The sequence below is a fragment of the Nomascus leucogenys genome, chromosome 10 (assembly GCF_006542625.1).
Source record: "Nomascus leucogenys isolate Asia chromosome 10, Asia_NLE_v1, whole genome shotgun sequence".
NCBI lineage: Eukaryota > Metazoa > Chordata > Mammalia > Primates > Hylobatidae > Nomascus > Nomascus leucogenys.
The window spans coordinates 63712985-63731662 of NC_044390.1; the positions used below are offsets into that span (position 1 = coordinate 63712985).

Here is an 18678-nt window from a genome sequence, read left to right on the forward strand (position 1 = left end):
TTGAGCTCAGGAGTTCGAGACCAGCCTGGGCAACAGATGGAGACCCCATCTCTATACAAAATATTAAAAAATTAGCTGGGCATGGTGGCGCCTGTAGTCCCAGCTACTTGGGAGGCTGAGGCGCAACAATCACTTGAACTCGGGAGGTTGCAGAGTGAGTCAGGATTGTACCACTGCACTCCAGCGTGAGCCTAAGAGCCAGACTCTGTCAAAAAAAAAAAAAAAAAAAGAAAGAAAAAACAGAAAAAGAAAGAGAGAAAGGAAGGAAGGAAGGAAAAGAAAAGAAAGAAGAAAGAAAGAAAGAAACTTCTGCAGATGTACTGGGAAGAGGATACAAAGTAGCAGGAACAGCAGAAACTAAGAGATGGGGGAAAATGGGTGTGGTCAGGACACTGTTCAGTATGACTGGGCTCCAGTTAGAGAAAGAGGTCAAAACTAGGCTGGGCACAGTGGCTCATGCCTGTAATCCCAGCATTTGGGGAGGCCAAGGCAGGAGGATCACTTGAGGCCAGGAACTCAAGGCCAACCTGGGCAACATAGCAAGACCCCATCTCTAAAAAAAATGCAAAAAATAAAATTAGCTGGGCACAGTGGTGCATGCCTGTCATCCTAGCTACTCAGAGGCTGATGTGGGAGGATCACTTGAACCCAGGAGTTCCAGGCCGCAGTGAGCTATATGATTGCACCACTGCACTCCAGTGACAGAGCGAGACCCTGTCCTTTTTTTTTTTTTTTTTTTTTGAGACGGAGTTTCACTCTTGTAGCCCAGACTGGAGTGGAATGGCACGATCTCGGCTCACTGCAACTTCCGCCTCAGCCTCCCGAGTAGCTGGGATTACAGGCTTGTGCCACCATGCCCAGCTAATTTTTGTATTTTTAGTACAGACCAGGTTTCACCATGTTGGCCAGGCTAGTCTCGAACTCCTGACCTCAGGTGATCCACCCGACTCAGCCTCCCAAAGTGCTAGGATTACAGGCGTGAACCACCGCGCCTGACAACCCTGTCTCTTAAACATAAAAGTGAGCCACGACCCGGGGCTGAGATCACACAGAGCCTTAAGTGCTTGGCTGAGGGGCTTGGACCTTCTGCCAGAGCGGCTGGGGAGCCACAGGAGGGCTGTGAATCGGGAAAGTGCAGGGCCAGCTCTGGGGCCTGGAGAGGACTAACAAGGGGAGACGAGGCCAGGAGGCTTCAGGGAGGATCCGGGGGAAAGATGAGGCCTGAGCTGGGGCAGTGACCTCTATAGGACTGGAGGGACACAGCCCAATGTCCCTCTTCCCTCCCAACACCCACATATCCCCAGTCAGAGACAGAACAAAGGCAAAAATCTTTTATTTCAACTTTAGGGAAGCCCTTCTCCACATCTCGGAAGCGCAGGGAGACACCCTGATCAAGAAGGCACCGGCAGAAGCGGCATGGCCACCATTAATTGCTGAGGAGACAGAGCAAAGAGAATGAGGATCCAGGACCCAGAAGTCCAGCTCCCAGCCCCCCTCCCTCAGAGCCAGAGTCCAGGCCCCCTCAATGTCCTGGCTTCCCCGAACCCCTCCCCCAGGCACCTTTCTCTTCCGGTGGAAGGCTGCCTTGCTCTCAGGAGAGTTGATCTGCAGCGGGATATAGGCGTCTAGATGATACAGCTGCTGGGGGCCCCCCATCACCAGGCGGTTCTCCCCGATCTCCAGCGACAGCCCCAGGGCTCCATCCTGGAGAGGTGGTGGAATCAGGTCACCCTCCCCAGCAAAAGGACCATCACCTGGACCAGGCATGGTAGCCTCACACGCTGGGAAACTATATTTGAAGGGTCTAATCTCCCAGGGAAGAGGCAGAAGACAGCAATTACGAGTCTCAACGACCGAGCACTTACAATCCCTTGGGCGCCCTCAGGACAGCACCGGAAGGTGGCCTGTGGGCCTCCTGGCAGAGAGGACACAGCTGACAAGTCCAGCAACAACCCCTTGTCACTTTCGCTCAGAGACAGTCCCTGACCTTTCCAGACCTCATTCCCCTGCTCTGGTCCAGCGGGCAAAACTCACCAGTTTGGGGAGGTCAATTTCGGCCAAGAGGAGGTCAGGGGCTTCCAGCCACAGGTTCAGGTGAGGCTTTTCAGGGCTGAGGAGGAACAAGGTCCAGGGCTGGGCACAGCTGCCAGGTCTTTGCCTGGCGTGCTGTTCCCTTTCTCCCTCCAACCAGCCCTATTGCCTCAGGACGCCTTCCCAGTCAGGAGTTCTCTCTCCTCCCTCTCTCAGTGCCCAGGGCCCCAGGGCATCACCCAGTGTGGGAGGATGGAGGGATTCCCAAGAGCGTTGAGGAAACATCAGACCGGGGATCTACCGAAGGCCCACCCTGACTCAGCTTTTCCGGGGGCAGGCGTGTACAGGTCCCCCAGCTCCTGGATCCGAGGACGCTGCTGCGAGCGTATGTTCTGCTGCGAGATGGAGCCCATGAATGGCCGGTTCTTCATCATGCGCCATTCTGAGGGTCAGGAGCGCCGTCAAACATCATACAGGTCAGGGTTCCCTTTGCTCTCTCAGGAGGCCTTGCACGGCCAAGAGCCTCCCGGGATAGGCTCCACCGGCTCACCAGGACTCTTGGGATCTGACCACACTCCCAGGCTAGGCTCTAGGAAGCCCGCCCACCTTAGTCACGCCCCTCCCATAATATGCCCCAATAAAACCCACCCCTGGAGATGTTCCTGGCCCCGCCCCTTCAGGGCGTCCAGACTCCACCCCCTCCTAGTAGCACAGACTCCAGGACACCCTGCCCAAGCCAGCCCCTCCTCTCCCAGGGGTGTTCCCCAAACCGCTCCTGGCTCCACTCTTTCCCGAGGGCCCAGGACCTGCCCCTCACCCGGATTCAGCTGCAAGTTGTATTTGTCCTCAAGGCCCTCCCTGGCGATTGTGATCACGAGCTCCCGCAAGAAATCGCTGTTCTGGGGTGACAGAGAGGGAAAAGACAGGCGGTAGCGGGGAGGGTAGGGGGAGAGACCCCTGCCCAGGCCTCACCCGCAGCCCCGCCCCCAACCTGCATCCTCCGGTAGAAGTCGCTGTTGACAGCTACGTCGTAGGCGGTACAGCCCCGGCCTTCTGCGGGGAGAAAAAGGGGGTGAGGACCCCCCAGCCCTCTGCAGGAAGCCGACATCCCAGACCCAGACAGGGAAGAAACATTCGGAGACAGCGGCCTCAAGAAGCACAGACAGAGACATAAGGAAGGGCACTTGCTTTCCGCTCTGGACTCTCCGCCCAGCCTCCTCCCTGGCCTCGTAACTCCTGTCCATCAGTGTGATGTCACTAGAGTTGACCCTATCCCTCCCCTGCTCACAGCTCTCCTCTGGCTCCCCAGTGAAGGTCTGAGCCCCACAAGCCTGGCATTGGAGACCTGTGTAGTCTGCCCCTCCCACCTCTGGAGAAAACCTCATTCTTCTAGCAACCTCGGCCCACTGAATTTCTTCAGTCACTCTCCATTACTGGCTGATCCAATCCAATCATTCTCTCCCAGCTCTGGGCCACTCTACCTAGAACCTTCTTCTGTCTTTGCCCGCTGAACTCCTCCTGTTCCTTCAAATCTTATCCCACACCCCCTCCTCCAGGAAGCCTTCCCTGACCCCTTCATGTGGGTGACGAGCCCTCTCAAGGCTGTGCTGGGTGCCCCCCTCCAAAGCAGCATGAATCACACCCTATTGATACTGCATCCATCTCCTTGAGCCCCACCCATGACAGCGAGTTTCTGGAACGTGGAATGTGCATTTCATAGGTCCTTATTCCCCGGGGCACTGCCTAGAGCTTGGTCCCAGAAAGCTTTAAGAGACATATCGAAAAAAGGATATAGAGGCAGAAACAGGGACAGAGGTGAGGCAAGACAGAGATGGAGAAAGGGGAGAAGGGCAGAGGAGAAAACAGGATGAAAGAGAGAGCCGCAGGCTGGGCGCAGTGGCTCACACCTGTAATCCCAGCACTTTCGGAGGCTGAGGCGGGGAGATCACCTGAGGTCAGGAGTCTGAGACCAGCCAGGCCAACAGGGCTAAACCCCGTCTCTATTAAAAATACAAAAATTAGCTGGGTGTGGTGGAGCACGCCTGTAATCCCAGCTGCTTGGGAGGCTGAGACAGGAGAATTGTCTGAACCTGGGCAACAAGAGCGGAACTCCATCTCAAAAAAAAAAAAGAAAGAAAAAAGCAGACAGCGGGCTCAGGACTAAAGCCAGGAGATCCGCTAATGCACGAAGAGCACTCTGCCCAGGCCTCCCGGCCCTGGAGTGGGGCATGGAAAAGTGCCAGCCTGGCCAGGTGGAAGAACCAGGACTGCCCAGGTGTGGGATGTCCAGGGCACTAGAGATCTACCATAGGGAAAAGAATCAGATCGAGGAGCCAGATCTCCAGGAGCTGAGGGAGGAGGGTCCTGGGCCCAGGATTCTTGGGTTCTAGGGAAGAAGGGGCCTAGCGGGCCAGACTCCTGGGTCCTCTGAAGGCACTGACTTGCATCCAGTTCTGCATGAGGCTCTCCCAGACTCATGGGGATGCGAAACCCAGCTTGGTCCTCCTCTAGCATCTGAAGCAGCTCCTCCTCGGTCACGTCGGCAGGAGGAGGGATAGAGGGGGAGTGGCAGATGTTGATGAAAACCTTCCCTTCCGAAGAGTTGGTCTTTATGCAGAAACCTGGGGGGAGTGGTTTAGTCATGACAATCCTTTTCTGCACAAGTCCCAGTCCCCATCCATTATCTCCAGGCTCTGTCTCTTTTCCTTTTGCCCTGTCCCGCTTTTTCTCGGTCTGTTCCACTCCCCACCCCTGAGATCCCTCACTTCAGTTTGGTTTTTTTTTTTTTTTTTTGAGACAGACTCTCACTCTGTCACCCAGGCTGGAGTGCAGTGGCGTGATCTCGGCTCACTGCAACCTCCACCTCCCAGGTTCAAGCAATTCTCATGCCTCAGCCTCCCAAGTAGCTGGGATTATAGGCGCCCACCACCACGCCCGGCTAATTTTCGTATTTTTAGTAGAGATGGAGTTTCACCATGTTGGCCAGGCTGATCTCAAACTCCTGCCCTCAGATGATCCCCCTGCCTTGGCCTCTCAAAGTGCTGGGATTATACGTGTGAGCCACCGCACCCGGCCCCCTCTCTTCTTTGATTTCTGCTTGTTTGTTTTCTGAAACAGGGTCTCACTGTGTCACCCAGGCTGGAGTGCAGTGGTACGATCTTGGCTCACTGCAGTCTCTTCCACCTGGCTCAAGTGAGCCTCCCAACTCAGCCTCGTGAGCAGCTATGACTACAGGCATGCACCCACCAAGCCCAGCTAATTTTGTTTATTTTTAGTAGAGATGAGGTCTCACTATGTTGCACAGGCTGGTCTTGAATGCCTGGCCTCAAGCAATCCTTCCGCCTCGGCCTCCCAAAATGATGGAATTACAGATGTGAGCCGCTGTGCCCAGCCTCTCTTCCTATCTTTGTTGTTGTTGTTGTTGTTGTTTGTTTCGTTTTGTTTTTGAGACAGAGTCTCGCTCTGTCGCCCAGGCTGGAGTACAGTGGTGCCATCTCCGCTCACTGCAACTTCTGCCTCCTGGGTTCCAGCAATTCTCCTGTCTCAGCCTCCCCAGTAGCTGGGACTACAGGCACGTGCCACTGCACCCGGCCTCTTCCTGTCTCTGATTCTCTGGCCCCCTACCTACTCCTACTCTGTCCTCCAACTCCCTTCTGTCCTAGGATGATCTCTGTGGGAGTCTGCTCACCCCACCCCCACCCCAGGCCTTTATTTTCATGTCTCTTTCCTTCCTCCTCTCTCTGTCCTCTCCCCGGGTCTCCTGTCCCTCTGTCTCCGGTGTCCTTTCTCACCAGGCTGAGGCTGGATTTGTGTCGATTCTGGTCTGGTTGTCTCGGCTTGCTGGAGCTCCTTCGAGGCCTGTATAAAGGAAAACTACCTCCAGGCTTGGAGTCTGTGCCATCAGACCCCTCATTTGTTCCTCAAATGGAGCAATTCTTATGCATAACAGCTGTGGATAACGCGACAAATTTAGACGGTTTAGGTCCCCTTTCTCCTTTGAGAACTAGAAGAACGATCCCAACCTCACTCCCATTTCTTTCTTTTTTTTTTTTTTTTTTTTTTGAGACGGAGTCTCGCTCTGTCGCCCAGGCTGGAGTGCAGTGCCGCGGTCTCGGCTCACTGCAAGCTTCGCCTCCCGGGTTCACGCCATTCTCCTGCCTCAGCCTCTCCAGTAGCTAGGACTACAGGCGCCCGCCACCACGCCCGGCTAATTTTTTGTATTTTTAGTACAGACGGGGTTTCACCGTGTTAGCCAGGATGGGCTCGATCTCCTGACCTCGTGATCCGCCCGCCTCGGGCTCCCAAAGTGCTGGGATTACAGGCGTGAGCCACCGCGCCCGGCCCCCCACTCCCATTTCTTAGCAAACTTGAAGCCCATCAACCTCAATTCCCCGAGGCCTGGTTCCCGCCCTAGTGCATTCTGGGAACTGTAGTCCCATCTTTGAGCACCCCGCCAAAATCCCCGAATACTCAAGGATCCAGGGGTCCGGTCACTGTGCACCTGCAGCAGCAGCTCCTCAAATCGCGCCGAATCAGCACCGATCGCCTCCGCCTCGTTTAGCTCCAGTCCCAGCAGCTTCGGGTTCGCCATGGCCGTGGGAAAGAGATCTAGGCGTCCTCGAGACCCTCAACGTGGGGAACTTTGCCCAGGATCCGAACCCCGGTGCCTGCTCTGGCCCTCAATCGACTCCGGATACCTACTATCCTGCTCAAAAACCTAAGACTGGCCTAAGACTACAATTCCATTCAAGACCAAACACCATCGTCAAATCCGTTGGGAATATGTCTCTAGATGCACTACTCTCCGTCCTACGTGCCGAACTGTAAACGAAGCCACACTTCCGGTCTATCCGTAAACACAGGACTGGAGTACGCCACACTTCCGAGTACCCCAATGTTCATTCACAAGCTGGTATCGCGTTATTGACAAGCCACGCCCCTCGCATCAATCAAAAATAAACCCCAAGGCGGATCCCTAATTGCCACACTTCCTGTATCTATGAAAGCCACACTTCCGGCTGGGCGCTGTGGCCCGTGCCGGTAGTCCCAGCAGTTTGGGAGGCCAGGGCAAGAGGATCGCTTGAGGCCAGGAGTTCGAGACCAGCTTGGGCAATACAATGAGCTAACGTCCCACACCCCATTTTTTTTTTTTTTTTTTTTTTTTTTGAGACGAAGTCTTGCTCTGTGCCCAGGCTGGAGTGCAGTGGCGCAATCTCGGCTCACTGCAAGCTCCGCCTCCCGGGATCACGCCATTCTCCTGCCTCAGCCTCTCCGAGTAGCTGGGACTACAGGCGGCCGCCACCACGCCCGGCTAATTTTTTGTATTTTTAGTAGAGACGGGGTTTCACCGTGGTCTCGATCTCCTGACCTCGTAATCTGCCCGCCTCGGCCTCCCAAAGTGCTGGGATTACAAGCGTGAACCACCGCGCCCTGCCTCCGGCTAATTTTTTGTTTTTTGTTTTTTTTTTCAGTAGAGACGGGGTTTCACCGTGGTCTCGATCTCCTGACCTCGTGATCCGCCCGCCTTGGCCTCCCAAAGTGCTGAGATTACAAGCGTGAGCCGCCGCGCCCGGCCCCCACACCCCATTTCTTAAAAAAAAAAAAAAAAGCGCCAGATTTCCACTCTTTCCACAACCAAAACTGGCCCCCTTACTTTGCAGTGAAGGTTGCATTTTCAAAATCTTAATCTCAATGTCCACCCTAAAAAGTACCCTTTTAATCTTTGAATTATCACTTCCTGCCAGCTCTAGATCCTAGTAGGTCCAGATCTAGACCCCTAGTAAATATAATTAGAACTAAAAGCTGCACTTTGAGGCTGGGAGGCCGAGGTAGGAGGATCGTTTGAGCCCAGGAGTTCAAGACCAGCCTGAGCAACATAGCAAGATCCTGTCTCTACAAAAAAAAAAAATTAGCCAGACTTGATGGCATGTGCCTGTAGTCCCAGCTACTGTGCAGGCTGACGCAGGAGTAATATTTAAACCCGAAAAGTCGAGGCGACAGTAAGCCGTGATCGGACCACTGCACTCCAGCCTGGGCGACAGAGGGAGACCCTGTCTCAAGAAAATAAAAGGTAAAACAAATAAAACCTGCACTTCCTGCTACTATAAAACAAGGCACTGGGAAGGCGCATCAATAGGACGACCCTTTTTTTTAATTACTATTTTTTTTTAGACACGGTCTCCCTTTGCCACCCAGGCTGGAGTGCAGTGGCGCGATATCGGCTCACTGCAACGTATACCTCCTGGGTTCAAGTGATTCTCCCGCTTCAGCCTCTTAAGTAGCTGAGATTACAGGCGCGCACCACCACAGCTCGGCTAATGTTTGTATTTTTAGTGGAGACGGGGTTTCACCATATTGGTCAGGCTGGTCTCGAACTCCCGATCCCAGGTGATCCGCCCGCCTCGGCCTCCCAAAGTGCTGGGATTACAGCCAAGAGCCATCGTGCCCGGCCACGCCGATCCTTCTAAATCTGGAGCCCACCTAACTATTCGCAAAGTACCCACATCGCCGGCTCCCCTTCCTCCCCGTTTTAAGCAGTGCGCATGCTCCTAAATACGCTTCCCCCGTGGGGGACGTAGGCGGGGCCATCGGGTCCTAAGGCAAAAAGCGTGGGCGTGGCTGCTCTCTGTATCTCGTAGCCCCACCCCATTCCCATGAGCCCCGACCCTTTGGGCTGGAACGGGAGGTGTCGCTCTTTGGACCTCAAGGTTCCCCTTAACACGGAGCGCCCCGCAGGCTTCGCGGAAAGCGTTCCGGGTAGGCGATGGCTGCGACGCGTGCAGGGCCCCGCGCCCGCGAGATCTTCACCTCGCTGGAGTACGGACCGGTGCCGGAGAGCCACGCATGCGCACTGGTGAGAGCCTGCCCGGCCGGCGCTGCCCGCTGCGTTCCCCAGGCCTGGGCGCCCGGTTTTTCGCGCGGAGTCCCGTCATCCACTGCGGTAGCTCAGCAGCTCCGCCTCTCTCAGTCCCCGTGATTCCCGCCGCCCAATAGGATCGCGCCCTGTAGGACGCTCCCTTGAGCCTTGGCGGTGGCAGCCTTTTAGTCTGTTCCCATCTTCCCCAGTGGTTCTCTTCCCCTTGATCCTGAACTCCTCGTGGTGTTCCCGCGGTTTTCCTGAACTCCTCTAGACGCTCTCGTGATTCCTCAGGGTCCCCTCAGAACCTGACGCCACCCACCAGACCCCTTAGGATTCCTGTGAGGCTCCAGTGACCCACAACACCCATTGTCTTTACACGACTCTTCAAAACATCCTATGGCTTCCATGGGCCGCCAGAGCACCCCAGACCTCCTGAGGGACTCCCTTGATCCCTTTGATTACCCAGAGACCTTCAGAACTTCCATGGAGCCCCCGTGATCCCATAGGGCCCCTCAATACTCGTGGGGTTCATGTGACCTCATGGGAACGCTCAGGAGCCTAGAATACATCAGGGCTTCCGGTTTTGGGTTTTTTTTGTTTTTTGAGCCAGGGTCTCACTCTGTCGCCCAAACCGAAGTGCAGTGGCGCTATCACACCACTGCAGCCTCAACCTCCTGAGCTCAAGCCATCCTCTCACCTAAGCCCCCCAAGTAACTGGGACCAGAGACGCGCGCCACCACTCCCTGCTAATATTTGTACTTTTTCTAGAGACAAGGTTTCAGCATGTTGGCCAGGCTCGTCTCGAACTCCTGGCCTCAAGTGATCCACCCACCTCGGCTTCCCAAAGTGCTGGGATAACAGGCCTGAGCTACTGCACCCAGCCACATCAGGACTTCCTGTAATTACTTATGGCCCCTCACAATACCCTCATGGGGCTCCTATGATCTCTCTAGCTCTAAGAATGTCCCATAGGGTTCCCATGATTGTTCCGGGGGTCCTCAGAACCTCCCTAGGACTCCCATGATCCCTCAGAGGCCCCCAGAACTCTCGTGGGGTTCCTGCAAATAAGTAGGGCACCTCGAACTTTCTGTCTTTTCCCCAGGCACTCTCAGAATTCCCTCACGGGGCTCTCATGATCCCCCAGGGACCCCTAGCACCCAGATGGGAGGAGCTTAGGCTTCTTTGAGGGAGAGAGCAGGAGGCCAGAGCAATGGTCCAAGTGGAAGGAACTGGATCAGAACCCTGGCATAGCTTTCACTTGGGGAGGCCAAGACAGGCAGATCGCCTGAGCTCAGGAATTCGAGACCAGCCTGGGCAACATAGTGAAACCTCGTCTCTACTGAAATACAAAACACTGGGCCGGGTGTGGTGGCTCAGACTTGTAATCCCAGCCCTTTGGGAGTCCGAGGCGGGCAGATCACCTGAGGTCAGGAGTTCGAGACCAGCCTGGCTAACATGGTGAAACCCTGTCTCTACTAAAATACTATAGGGACCAGCCCCACAGGGTCGGTGGGTCTCTCCCCATGTGCGGCGACGAGAGAGTGTAGAAATAAAGACACAAGACAAAGAGATAAAAGAAAAGGCAGCTGGGCCCGGGGGACCACTACCACCAATGCGCGGAGACCGGTAGTGGCCCCAAATGTCTGGCTTCGCTGTTATTTATTGTATACAAAGCAATAGGGGCAGGGTAAAGAATGTGAGTCATCTCCAATGATAGGTAAGGTCATGTGGGTCGTGTGTCCACTGGACGGGGGGCCCTTCCCTGCCTGGCAGTGGAGGCAAAGAGAGAGAGGAGAAAGGGAGAGACAGCTTACGCCATTATTTCTGCATATCAGAGACTATTAGTACTTTCACTAATTTTGCTACTGCTATCTAGAAGGCAGAGCCAGGTGTACAGGATGGAACATGAAGGTGGACTAGGAGCGTGACCACTGAAGCACAGCATCACAGGGAGACGGTTAGGCCTCCGGATAACTGCGGGAAAGCCTGACTGGTGTCAGGCCCTCCACAAGAGGTGGAGGAGCACAGTCTTCTCTAAACTCCCCCGGGGAAAAGGAGACTCCCTTTCCCTGTCTGCTAAGTGGTGGGTGTTGTTCCTTGACACTTTTCGCTACCACTAGACCATGGTCCACCTGGCAACAGGCATCTTCCCAGACGCTGGCGTCACTGCTAGACCAAGGAGCCCTTCTGGTGGCCCTGTCCGGTCATAACAGAAGGCTCGCACTCTTGTCTTCTGGTCACTTCTCACTATGTCCTCTCAGCTCCTATCTCTGTATGGCCTGGTTTTTCCTAGGTTATGATTATAGAGCGAGGATTATTATAATATTGGAATAAAGAGCAATTGCTACAAACTAATGATTAATGATATTCATATATAATCATATCTAAGATCTATATCTGGTATGACTATTCTTGTTTTATATTTTATTATACTGGAACAGCTCATGTCCTTGGTCTCTTGCCTTGGCGCCTGGGTGGCTTGCCGCCCACAAAATACAAAAATTACCTGAGCGTGGTGGTGTTTGCCTGTAATCCTAGCTATTTGGGAGGCTGAGGTGGGAGAATTGCTTAAGCCCGGGAGGCAGAGGTTGCAGTAAGCTGAGACTGCACCACTGCACTCCAGCCTGGGCAACAGAGCAAGATTCTGTCTCCAAAAAAAAATACAAAAATGGCTGGGCGTGGTGGTTCACACCTGTAATCCCAGTGCTTTGGGAGGCTGAGGCGGACGGATCATGAGGTCAGGAGTTCAAGACCAGCCTGGCCAAGATGGTGAAACCCCATCTCTACTAAAAATACAAAAAATTAGCTGGGCGTGGTGGCAGGCGCCTGTAATCCCAGCTACTTGGGAGGCTGAGGCAGGAGACTCGCTTGAACCCAGGAGGCAGAGGTTACAGTGAGCCGAGACCATGCCACTGCATTCCAGCCTGAGCAACAGAGCAAGACTCCGTCTCAAAAAAAAAAAAAAAAAAAAGAAACAGAAAACAAAAGATTAGCTGGGGGTGGCAGCACACACCAGTCCCACCTACTCAGGACGCTGAGGTGGGAGGATCCCCTGAGCCTGGGAGGTGCGGTGATCATACCACTGAACTCCAGCCTGGGTGACAGAATGAGACCCTGTCCCCCCTGAAAAAAAGGAAGTTGAGGCCAGGCAAGTGGCTTACACCTGTAATCCCAGCAGTTTGGGAGACCGAGGCAGGAGGATCACTTGCAGCTAGGAGTTTGAGACCAGCCTGGGCAACATGGTGAGGCCCTATCTCTAGTAATATAAAAATAAAACATAAAAAGTGAAGCTGAGACTTGGACTTGAGCCCTTCCATTTCAGACCCATGGTCTTGCCTACACCAGCAAAGTTCTCAACCGTACAGTCTCTGGGCCAGACTCAACCAACAAACATGTTTTCTTTGGCCTGAACTTTATTTTTTTTTTAATGTGAAATGCTGGACAATTGATTCCATGTAAACATCCGGGAGGTCCTCTTGAAAATAAAATTCCAAAATGTGTCAACATTTGGCTCAACTTCCCTGACAAAAGTCATCTGGAACCAATAACTCCTGTCTTTTCCATGAATCGTAAGCTCCTCTTCTCATCCAGGCCCTCTTCTCAGGCCTCCTGGAACCCTCTGGACATTCTTTTGGAATTTTGTTTTTCTTTTGGGGGGAAAACTTTCCAACTTCCACAGAATAATTAGCATTTATTTTGAACTCCTATTTACCCATCACTCTGCTTCAACCTTCATCAACATTTATCCCAACGCTGTTTCCTTCTGTATTTTCTTTGGAGTAATTTAAACAAATCTCGGATGTCACAGTATTTTCCTATAAATACTTGAATCCTTTCTTCTAACAGATAAGGGCTTATTTTGTTACAAAACTACCATGGTCTGTTACCACACTTAACATTAAGTCATTCTTTTTGTTTTTTGTTTGTTTGAGACAGGATCTTACTCTATCGCCCAAGCTAGCACTCAGTAGCGTTCATAGCTCACTGCAGCCTGGAACTCCTGGGCCCAAGCAATCCTCCCGCCCCAGCCTCCTGAGTAGCTGAGACTACAGGTGTCCATCACCATGACTGGCAAATTTTTTATTTTTATTTTTTGTAGAGATGGGGTCTTGCTGTGTCTGTCCAGACTAGTCTCAAACTCCTCGGCTCAAGCAATCCTCCCGTCTCAGCATGGGAAAGTGCAGGGATTACAGATGTGAGCTACCATGCCCGGCCAACAATCATTCTTTAATGTCATCTAATGTCCAGTTCACGTTCAAATATCCCTGACTATCTCACAGATGTCTCTTTCCCTGTGGGCGTTTGAGTTTGGAACTTCTAAGTAACTTTTTTGCTTTAAAGAGAAAGGAGAAGCCAGGCACAGTGGCTCATGCTTGTAATCCCAGCACTTTTGGAGGCTGAGGCAAGTGGATCACCTGAGGCCAGGAGTTCAAGACCAGCCTGGCCAACATGGTAAAAACCCATCTCTACTAAAAATATATAAATTAGCTGGGCGTGGTGGCGGCCGCCTGTAATCCCAGCTACTTGGGATGCTGAGGCAGGAGAATCACTTGAACCCAGGAGGCGGAGGTTGCAGTGAGCCAAGATCGCACCATTGCACTCCAGCCTGGGCGACAAGAGCAAGACTCCGTCTCAAAAAAAAAAAGGAAAGAAGGGCCAGTAAGAGAAAAATCAGGAGTATGTGACATCAGAGATGCTAGGGGAGTCTGTAGAAGGAGAAAGTGAGCAGTGTGCTTTGGATTTAGCAGCAGGGAAGACGTGACCAGGATGAGAAGGCAATATAGAGGAGAAGGCCGGGCGCAGTGGCTCACGCCTGTAATCCCAGCGCTTTGGGAGGCCAAGGCGGGCGGATCACGATGTCAGGCGATCGAGACCATCCTGGCTAACACAGTGAAACCCCGTCTCTACTAAAAATACAAAAAAATTAGCCGGGCGTGGTGGCGGGCGCCTGTAGTCCCAGCTACTCGGGAGCCTGAGGCAGGAGAATGGCGTGAACCCAGGAGGTGGAGCTTGAGGTGAGCAGAGATCGTGCCACTGCACTCCCGCCTGGGTGACAGAGCAAGACGCTGTCTCAAACAAAAAAAAAAGAAAAAGAAAAAGAAAGAAAGAAAGAGATATGGAGGAGATGTGGTGAGTGAGATGCAGTAAAAAAAAAATCTTTTTTTTTTTTTGAGACAGAGCCTTGCTCTGTTACTCAGGCTGTAGTGCAGTGGCATGATCTTAGCTTACTGCAGCCTCCACCTCCCGGGCTCAAGTGATCCTCCCACCTCAGCCTCCCAGGTAGCTGGGACTACAGGCACTCACCACCACACCCGGCTAACTTTTTGTACTTTTTGTAGAGATGAGCTTTCACCATGTTGCCCAGGCTGGTCTTGAAGCCTAGGCTCAGCCCACCTCGGCCTCCCAAAGTGGACTCCAAATAGGCGCCACTGTTGTGGCACCAGCCCAAGGACTCAGCTGAGACCCTAATTGAATGAATTAAAGATGTTGACACGTCCATAATCCCAGCACTTTGGGAGGCCGAGGCGGGCAGATCACTTGAGGTCAGGAGTTCAAGACCAGCCTGACCAACATGGTGAAACCCCATCTCTACTAAAAATACAAAAATAAAATTAGCCGGGTGTGATGGCGGGCGCCTGTAGTCCTAGCTACTCAGGAGACTGAGGCGGGAGAATGGCATGAACCCAGGAGGCGGAGCTTGCAGTGAGCCAAGATCATGACACTGCACTCCAGCCTGGGTGACAGAGCAAGACTCAGTCTCAAAAAAAAAAAAAAAAAAAGAAAAAATGTTCTAGAACTAGAGTGGTGATGGTTACACAACACTATAAATGCACAGAATGCCACTAAACTGATGAACTGTACACTTTGAAATGCTGTATTTTACCACAAACTTTTTTTTTAAAGCAATAGGAGGAAAAGAATTAGCTGATGGGGCAGAGGGAGACAGATGTCCCCTCCTAGAGGATTCTGGGTAGAGGTTGAACTGCCCCAGCTCCTCCCAACTCCTTACCAAACTGTCTCTACTTCCCCCAGGCCTGGCTGGACACCCAGGACCGGTGCTTGGGCCACTATGTGAATGGGAAGTGGTTAAAGCCTGAACACAGGAATTCAGTGCCTTGCCAGGATCCCATCACAGGTACAAGATGTCCCCCAGTCATCAGTGGAAGGGAGGTATCTGTGCCCTCTAGCCCTACCCACCAACACCCATTCCCCTTGCCTAGGGCCCTGAGGGCAGGAAGCAGCTGGTGGTGGGAGAGGGGCTGCGATGTCTGGTTCCTTCTGAAACCAGTCACCCTAATTATGGTTCCGGGTCTCTGTGGAGGCTTTGTGAGACTGCTGTCTGCAAAAATCCCTTCCTTGCTCTGGAGGTGATCATAGCCATGACCCAGCAGAGAATGGGGACCAGCTTTACACCCTTGAGCTGATCCAGGCTCCGAAAATCTCAGCCCCCTCCAGATATGACATGGGCTACTCCTCCTATCTGAGTCCCCCGACTTTTCTCCCCAGGAGAGAACTTGGCCAGTTGCCTGCAGGCACAGGCTGAGGATGTGGCTGCAGCCGTGGAGGCAGCCAGGATGGCATTTAAGAGCTGGAGTGTGCACCCTGGCATCGTCCGGGCCCAGCACCTGACCAGGTGATGCAGCTGAGGTGTGGACCCTGGGAGGTGGGGACCCCCAGCATCCTCTCAAGACCATGGGAACAAAGGCTATTTCCCAAGATCCCACTGAATTAATTTGCAGCTAAGGCTCAGATTCCCAGTATGTGCTGGAGGCAGTAGTGGCCAAAACATGCATCCGTTGTCCACTATTCACTGGGACTAGAAGCCGCAAAGCCTCTGTTTCCCAGGACATTCTTGGAGCGCATTAGGGCTCCATTTCTCAGCAGTTCACTGGGGCTGGTGAAGCCCCTAAATCCATTTCCTAACTGCTTTGGGGGCAGCTAGAGATAAAAATTCCATTTCCCAAAATGCAATTGAGGTTAGAAGCTAAGACTCAGTTTCCCAAAAGCTTCAGGGATTTCCAGTGGCCAAGACCTTTACATAGCATCCTCAGGGTTTGTGTTTCCACGACTATAATTCTCATAAATCCTCACTGCCCTCTGCCCCAGGTAAATGGTGGGGATGCCTCAGGGGCTCATGGGGATTGTAGTCCAGGTATATAGGAGCAGCCCAGGACTCTGTGAGGCTGAGGGCCGTTGGAAAATGAGCACCCTCTTGCTTTCTCCACAGGCTGGCCAAGGTGATCCAGAAGCACCAGCGACTGCTGTGGACCCTGGAGTCCCTGGTGACTGGGCGGGCTGTTCGAGAGGTTCGAGACGGGGACGTCCAGCTGGCCCAGCAGCTGCTCCACTACCATGCAATCCAGGCATCCACCCAGGAGGAGGCACTGGCAGGCTGGGAGCCCATGGGTGAGACCCTGGAGTCCCTAGCCCTGTCCTCCCACATGACCCAGCAGTGCTAGCTCCAGTCCCCTCATTCTTTTTCTTTTAGACAGAGTTTCGCTCTTGTCGCCCAGGCTGGAGTGCAGTGGCGCAATCTCGGCTCACTGTAACCTCCGCCTCCCAGGTTCAAGTGATTCTCCTGCCTCAGCCTCCTGAGTAGCTGGGATTACAGGCACCCACCACCACACCTGGCTAATTGTTGTATTTTTATTGGGGGGGGGTCTCACCATGTTGGTCAGGCTGGTCTCAAACTCCTAACCTCAGATGATTCACCTGCCTTGGCGTCCCAAAGTGCTGGGATTACAGGCATGAGCCACTGCGCCCGGTCCCCTCATTCTTTTTCTTTTGTTTTTGTTTTTTTTCTTTTTTCTTTTTCAGACAGGGTCTTTCTCTGTCACCCTGGCTGGAGTACAGTGGTGCAGTTACAGCTCACTGATGCCTCAACCTCCTGGGCTCAAAATCCTCCCACCTCAGCCTCCCAAGTAACTGGGACTACAACCATGCACCACCACACCTGACTGTTTTTTTTTGTTTGTTTGTTTTTTGTTGTTGTTTTTTTGAGATGGAGTTTCGCTCTTTGTTGCCCAGGCTGGAGTGCAATGGCACAATCTCGGCTCACCGCAACCTCCGCCTCCCAGGTTCAAGTGATTCTCCTGCCTCAGCCTCCCAAGTAGCTGAGACTACAGGTGCCCACCATCACGCCCGGCTAATTTTGTATTTTTAGTGGAGACGGGGTTTCTCCATGTTGGTCAGGCTGGTCTCGAACTCCGCACCTCAGGTGATCCGCCCACCTCGGCCTCCCAAAGCACTGACATTACAGGCGTGAGCCACCGCGCCCGGCCATTTTTTTTTTTTTTTAATGTAGCCATGTGGCCCAGGCTGGACTTAAACTCCTAGCCTCAAGGGACCCTCTCGCCTCATTTTTTTCTTGCAGGAGTAATTGGCCTCATCCTGCCACCCACATTCTCCTTCCTTGAGATGATGTGGAGGATTTGCCCTGCCCTGGCTGTGGGTAAATGATGGCCTGGGGGGTCCTGGCTCTTGGGTCTGAGAAAGGAGGAGATTGTGGGGCCCAAACTCCAGAGTCTGAGAGACAAGGGGGCGGGAGGCCTGGACTCTGTGAAAGGAGTCTGTGGGAGGAGGGGCTGTGGGCCTGGACTCCTGGGTCTGAGGGAGGAGGGGCCGGGGGCCTGGACTCCTGGGTCTGAGGGAGGAGGGGCTGCGGGTCTGGACTCCTGGGTCTGAGGGAGGAGGGGCTGCGGGCCTGGACTCCTGGGTCTGAGGGAGGAGGGGCTGCGGGCCTGGACTCCTGGGTCTGAGGGAGGAGGGGCTGGGAGCCTGGACTCCTGGGTCTGAGGGAGGAGGGGCTGGGGGCCTGGATTCCTGGGTCTGAGGGAGGAGGGACTGGGAGTCTGGACTTCTGGGTCTGAGGGAGGAGGGGCTGGGGCCTGGACTCCTCGGTCTGAGGGAGGAGGGACTGGGGGTCTGGACTTCTGGGTCTGAGGGAGGAGGGGCTGGGACCTGGACTCCTGAGTCTTTGAGCTGCTCCGCTTCCCCAGGCTGCACTGTGGTGGCCCTTGTGCCCCCGGCCTCCCCGACGCCCCTCCTCCTGGCCCAGCTGTCAGGGGAGCTAGGCCCATTCCCAGGAATCCTGAATGTCATCAGTGGCCCTGCCTCCCTGGTGCCCGTCCTGGCCTCCCAGCCTGGAATCCAGAAGGTGGCCTTCTGCGGAGCCCTGGAGGTACCTTCAGGACAGGGGTTGTGGTGGAATGCGGCTGGGGGCTGCAAGGCTCCTCCTGCGTTTGAATTGGGGGGGGTCCCTAGGAAGGGCGTGCCCTTCGACGGAGCCTGGCGGGCGAGTGTGCGGAGCTGGGCCTGGCGCTGGGGATGGAGTCGCTGCTGCTGCTGACAGACACAGCGGACCTAGACTCGGCCGTGGAGGGTGTTGTGGACGCCGCCTGGTCCGACCGCGGCCCGGTGAGACCCGTGCACTCCTGTCCCCTCCTCACACCCTGGAGGCTGTCGGTGTCTGTCTCCAGTCATCGGGCTCCTGAGTCTCTGTTCATTTTATTTGTTGGGTTTTTTGTTTTGTTTTGTTTTGTTTTATTTTCCTATCTCTGTTCATTTTATTTTATTTATTTATTTATTTTGAGACAGAGTTTTGCTCTTGTTGCCCAGGCTGGAGTGCAATGGCACGATCTCGGCTCACTGCTGAGATTCAAGTGATTCTCCTGCCTCAGTCTCCCGAGTAGCAGGGATTACAGGCGCCCATCACCACGCCTGGCTAATTTATGTATTTTTAATAGAGACGAGGGTTCACCATGTTGGCCAGGATGGTCTCGAACTCC

General features: G+C 53.8%; 2 protein-coding genes across 2 annotated transcripts in view; one reads left to right on the forward strand and one right to left on the reverse strand.

Moving 5' to 3' along the window:
* Positions 1 to 1316: 1316 nt before the first annotated feature.
* Positions 1317 to 7014, reverse strand: PIH1D1 (PIH1 domain containing 1). Its single transcript, XM_030821053.1, has 9 exons — positions 6533 to 7014; positions 5823 to 5889; positions 4473 to 4652; positions 3023 to 3084; positions 2849 to 2930; positions 2344 to 2473; positions 2035 to 2110; positions 1561 to 1704; positions 1317 to 1433 (listed from the first exon to the last, which is right to left on the reverse strand). The coding sequence occupies exons 1-9, from the start codon at positions 6620 to 6622 to the stop codon at positions 1392 to 1394; spliced, it is 873 nt and encodes a 290-aa protein (XP_030676913.1). The 5' UTR covers positions 6623 to 7014; the 3' UTR covers positions 1317 to 1391.
* Positions 7015 to 8548: 1534 nt separating this feature from the next.
* The window catches only part of LOC100584400 (aldehyde dehydrogenase family 16 member A1), a 12658-nt gene continuing 2528 nt past the window's right edge, over positions 8549 to 18678 (forward strand). Inside the window, exons 1-7 of the mRNA XM_030821782.1 lie at positions 8549 to 8884; positions 14924 to 15026; positions 15398 to 15524; positions 16119 to 16297; positions 17265 to 17342; positions 17890 to 18071; positions 18155 to 18351. Coding sequence (XP_030677642.1) covers positions 8795 to 8884; positions 14924 to 15026; positions 15398 to 15524; positions 16119 to 16297; positions 17265 to 17342; positions 17890 to 18071; positions 18155 to 18351 — 956 coding nt within the window. The 5' untranslated portion in view covers positions 8549 to 8794. The remainder of the gene's footprint in view (positions 8885 to 14923; positions 15027 to 15397; positions 15525 to 16118; positions 16298 to 17264; positions 17343 to 17889; positions 18072 to 18154; positions 18352 to 18678) is intronic.

Bases quoted from the DNA above. Each gene is read 5' to 3' on its own strand.
- PIH1D1 (XM_030821053.1), bottom strand. From the start codon at position 6,622: ATGGCGAACCCGAAGCTGCTGGGACTGGAGCTAAACGAGGCGGAGGCG. The intron at 2,931-3,022 runs GTTGGGGGCGGG...CTGTCACCCCAG, and splicing joins ACTTCTACCGGAGGATGCAG to AACAGCGATTTCTTGCGGGA. The intron at 1,434-1,560 runs GTGCCTGGGGGA...CTGTCTCCTCAG, and splicing joins CCTTCCACCGGAAGAGAAAG to CAATTAATGGTGGCCATGCC.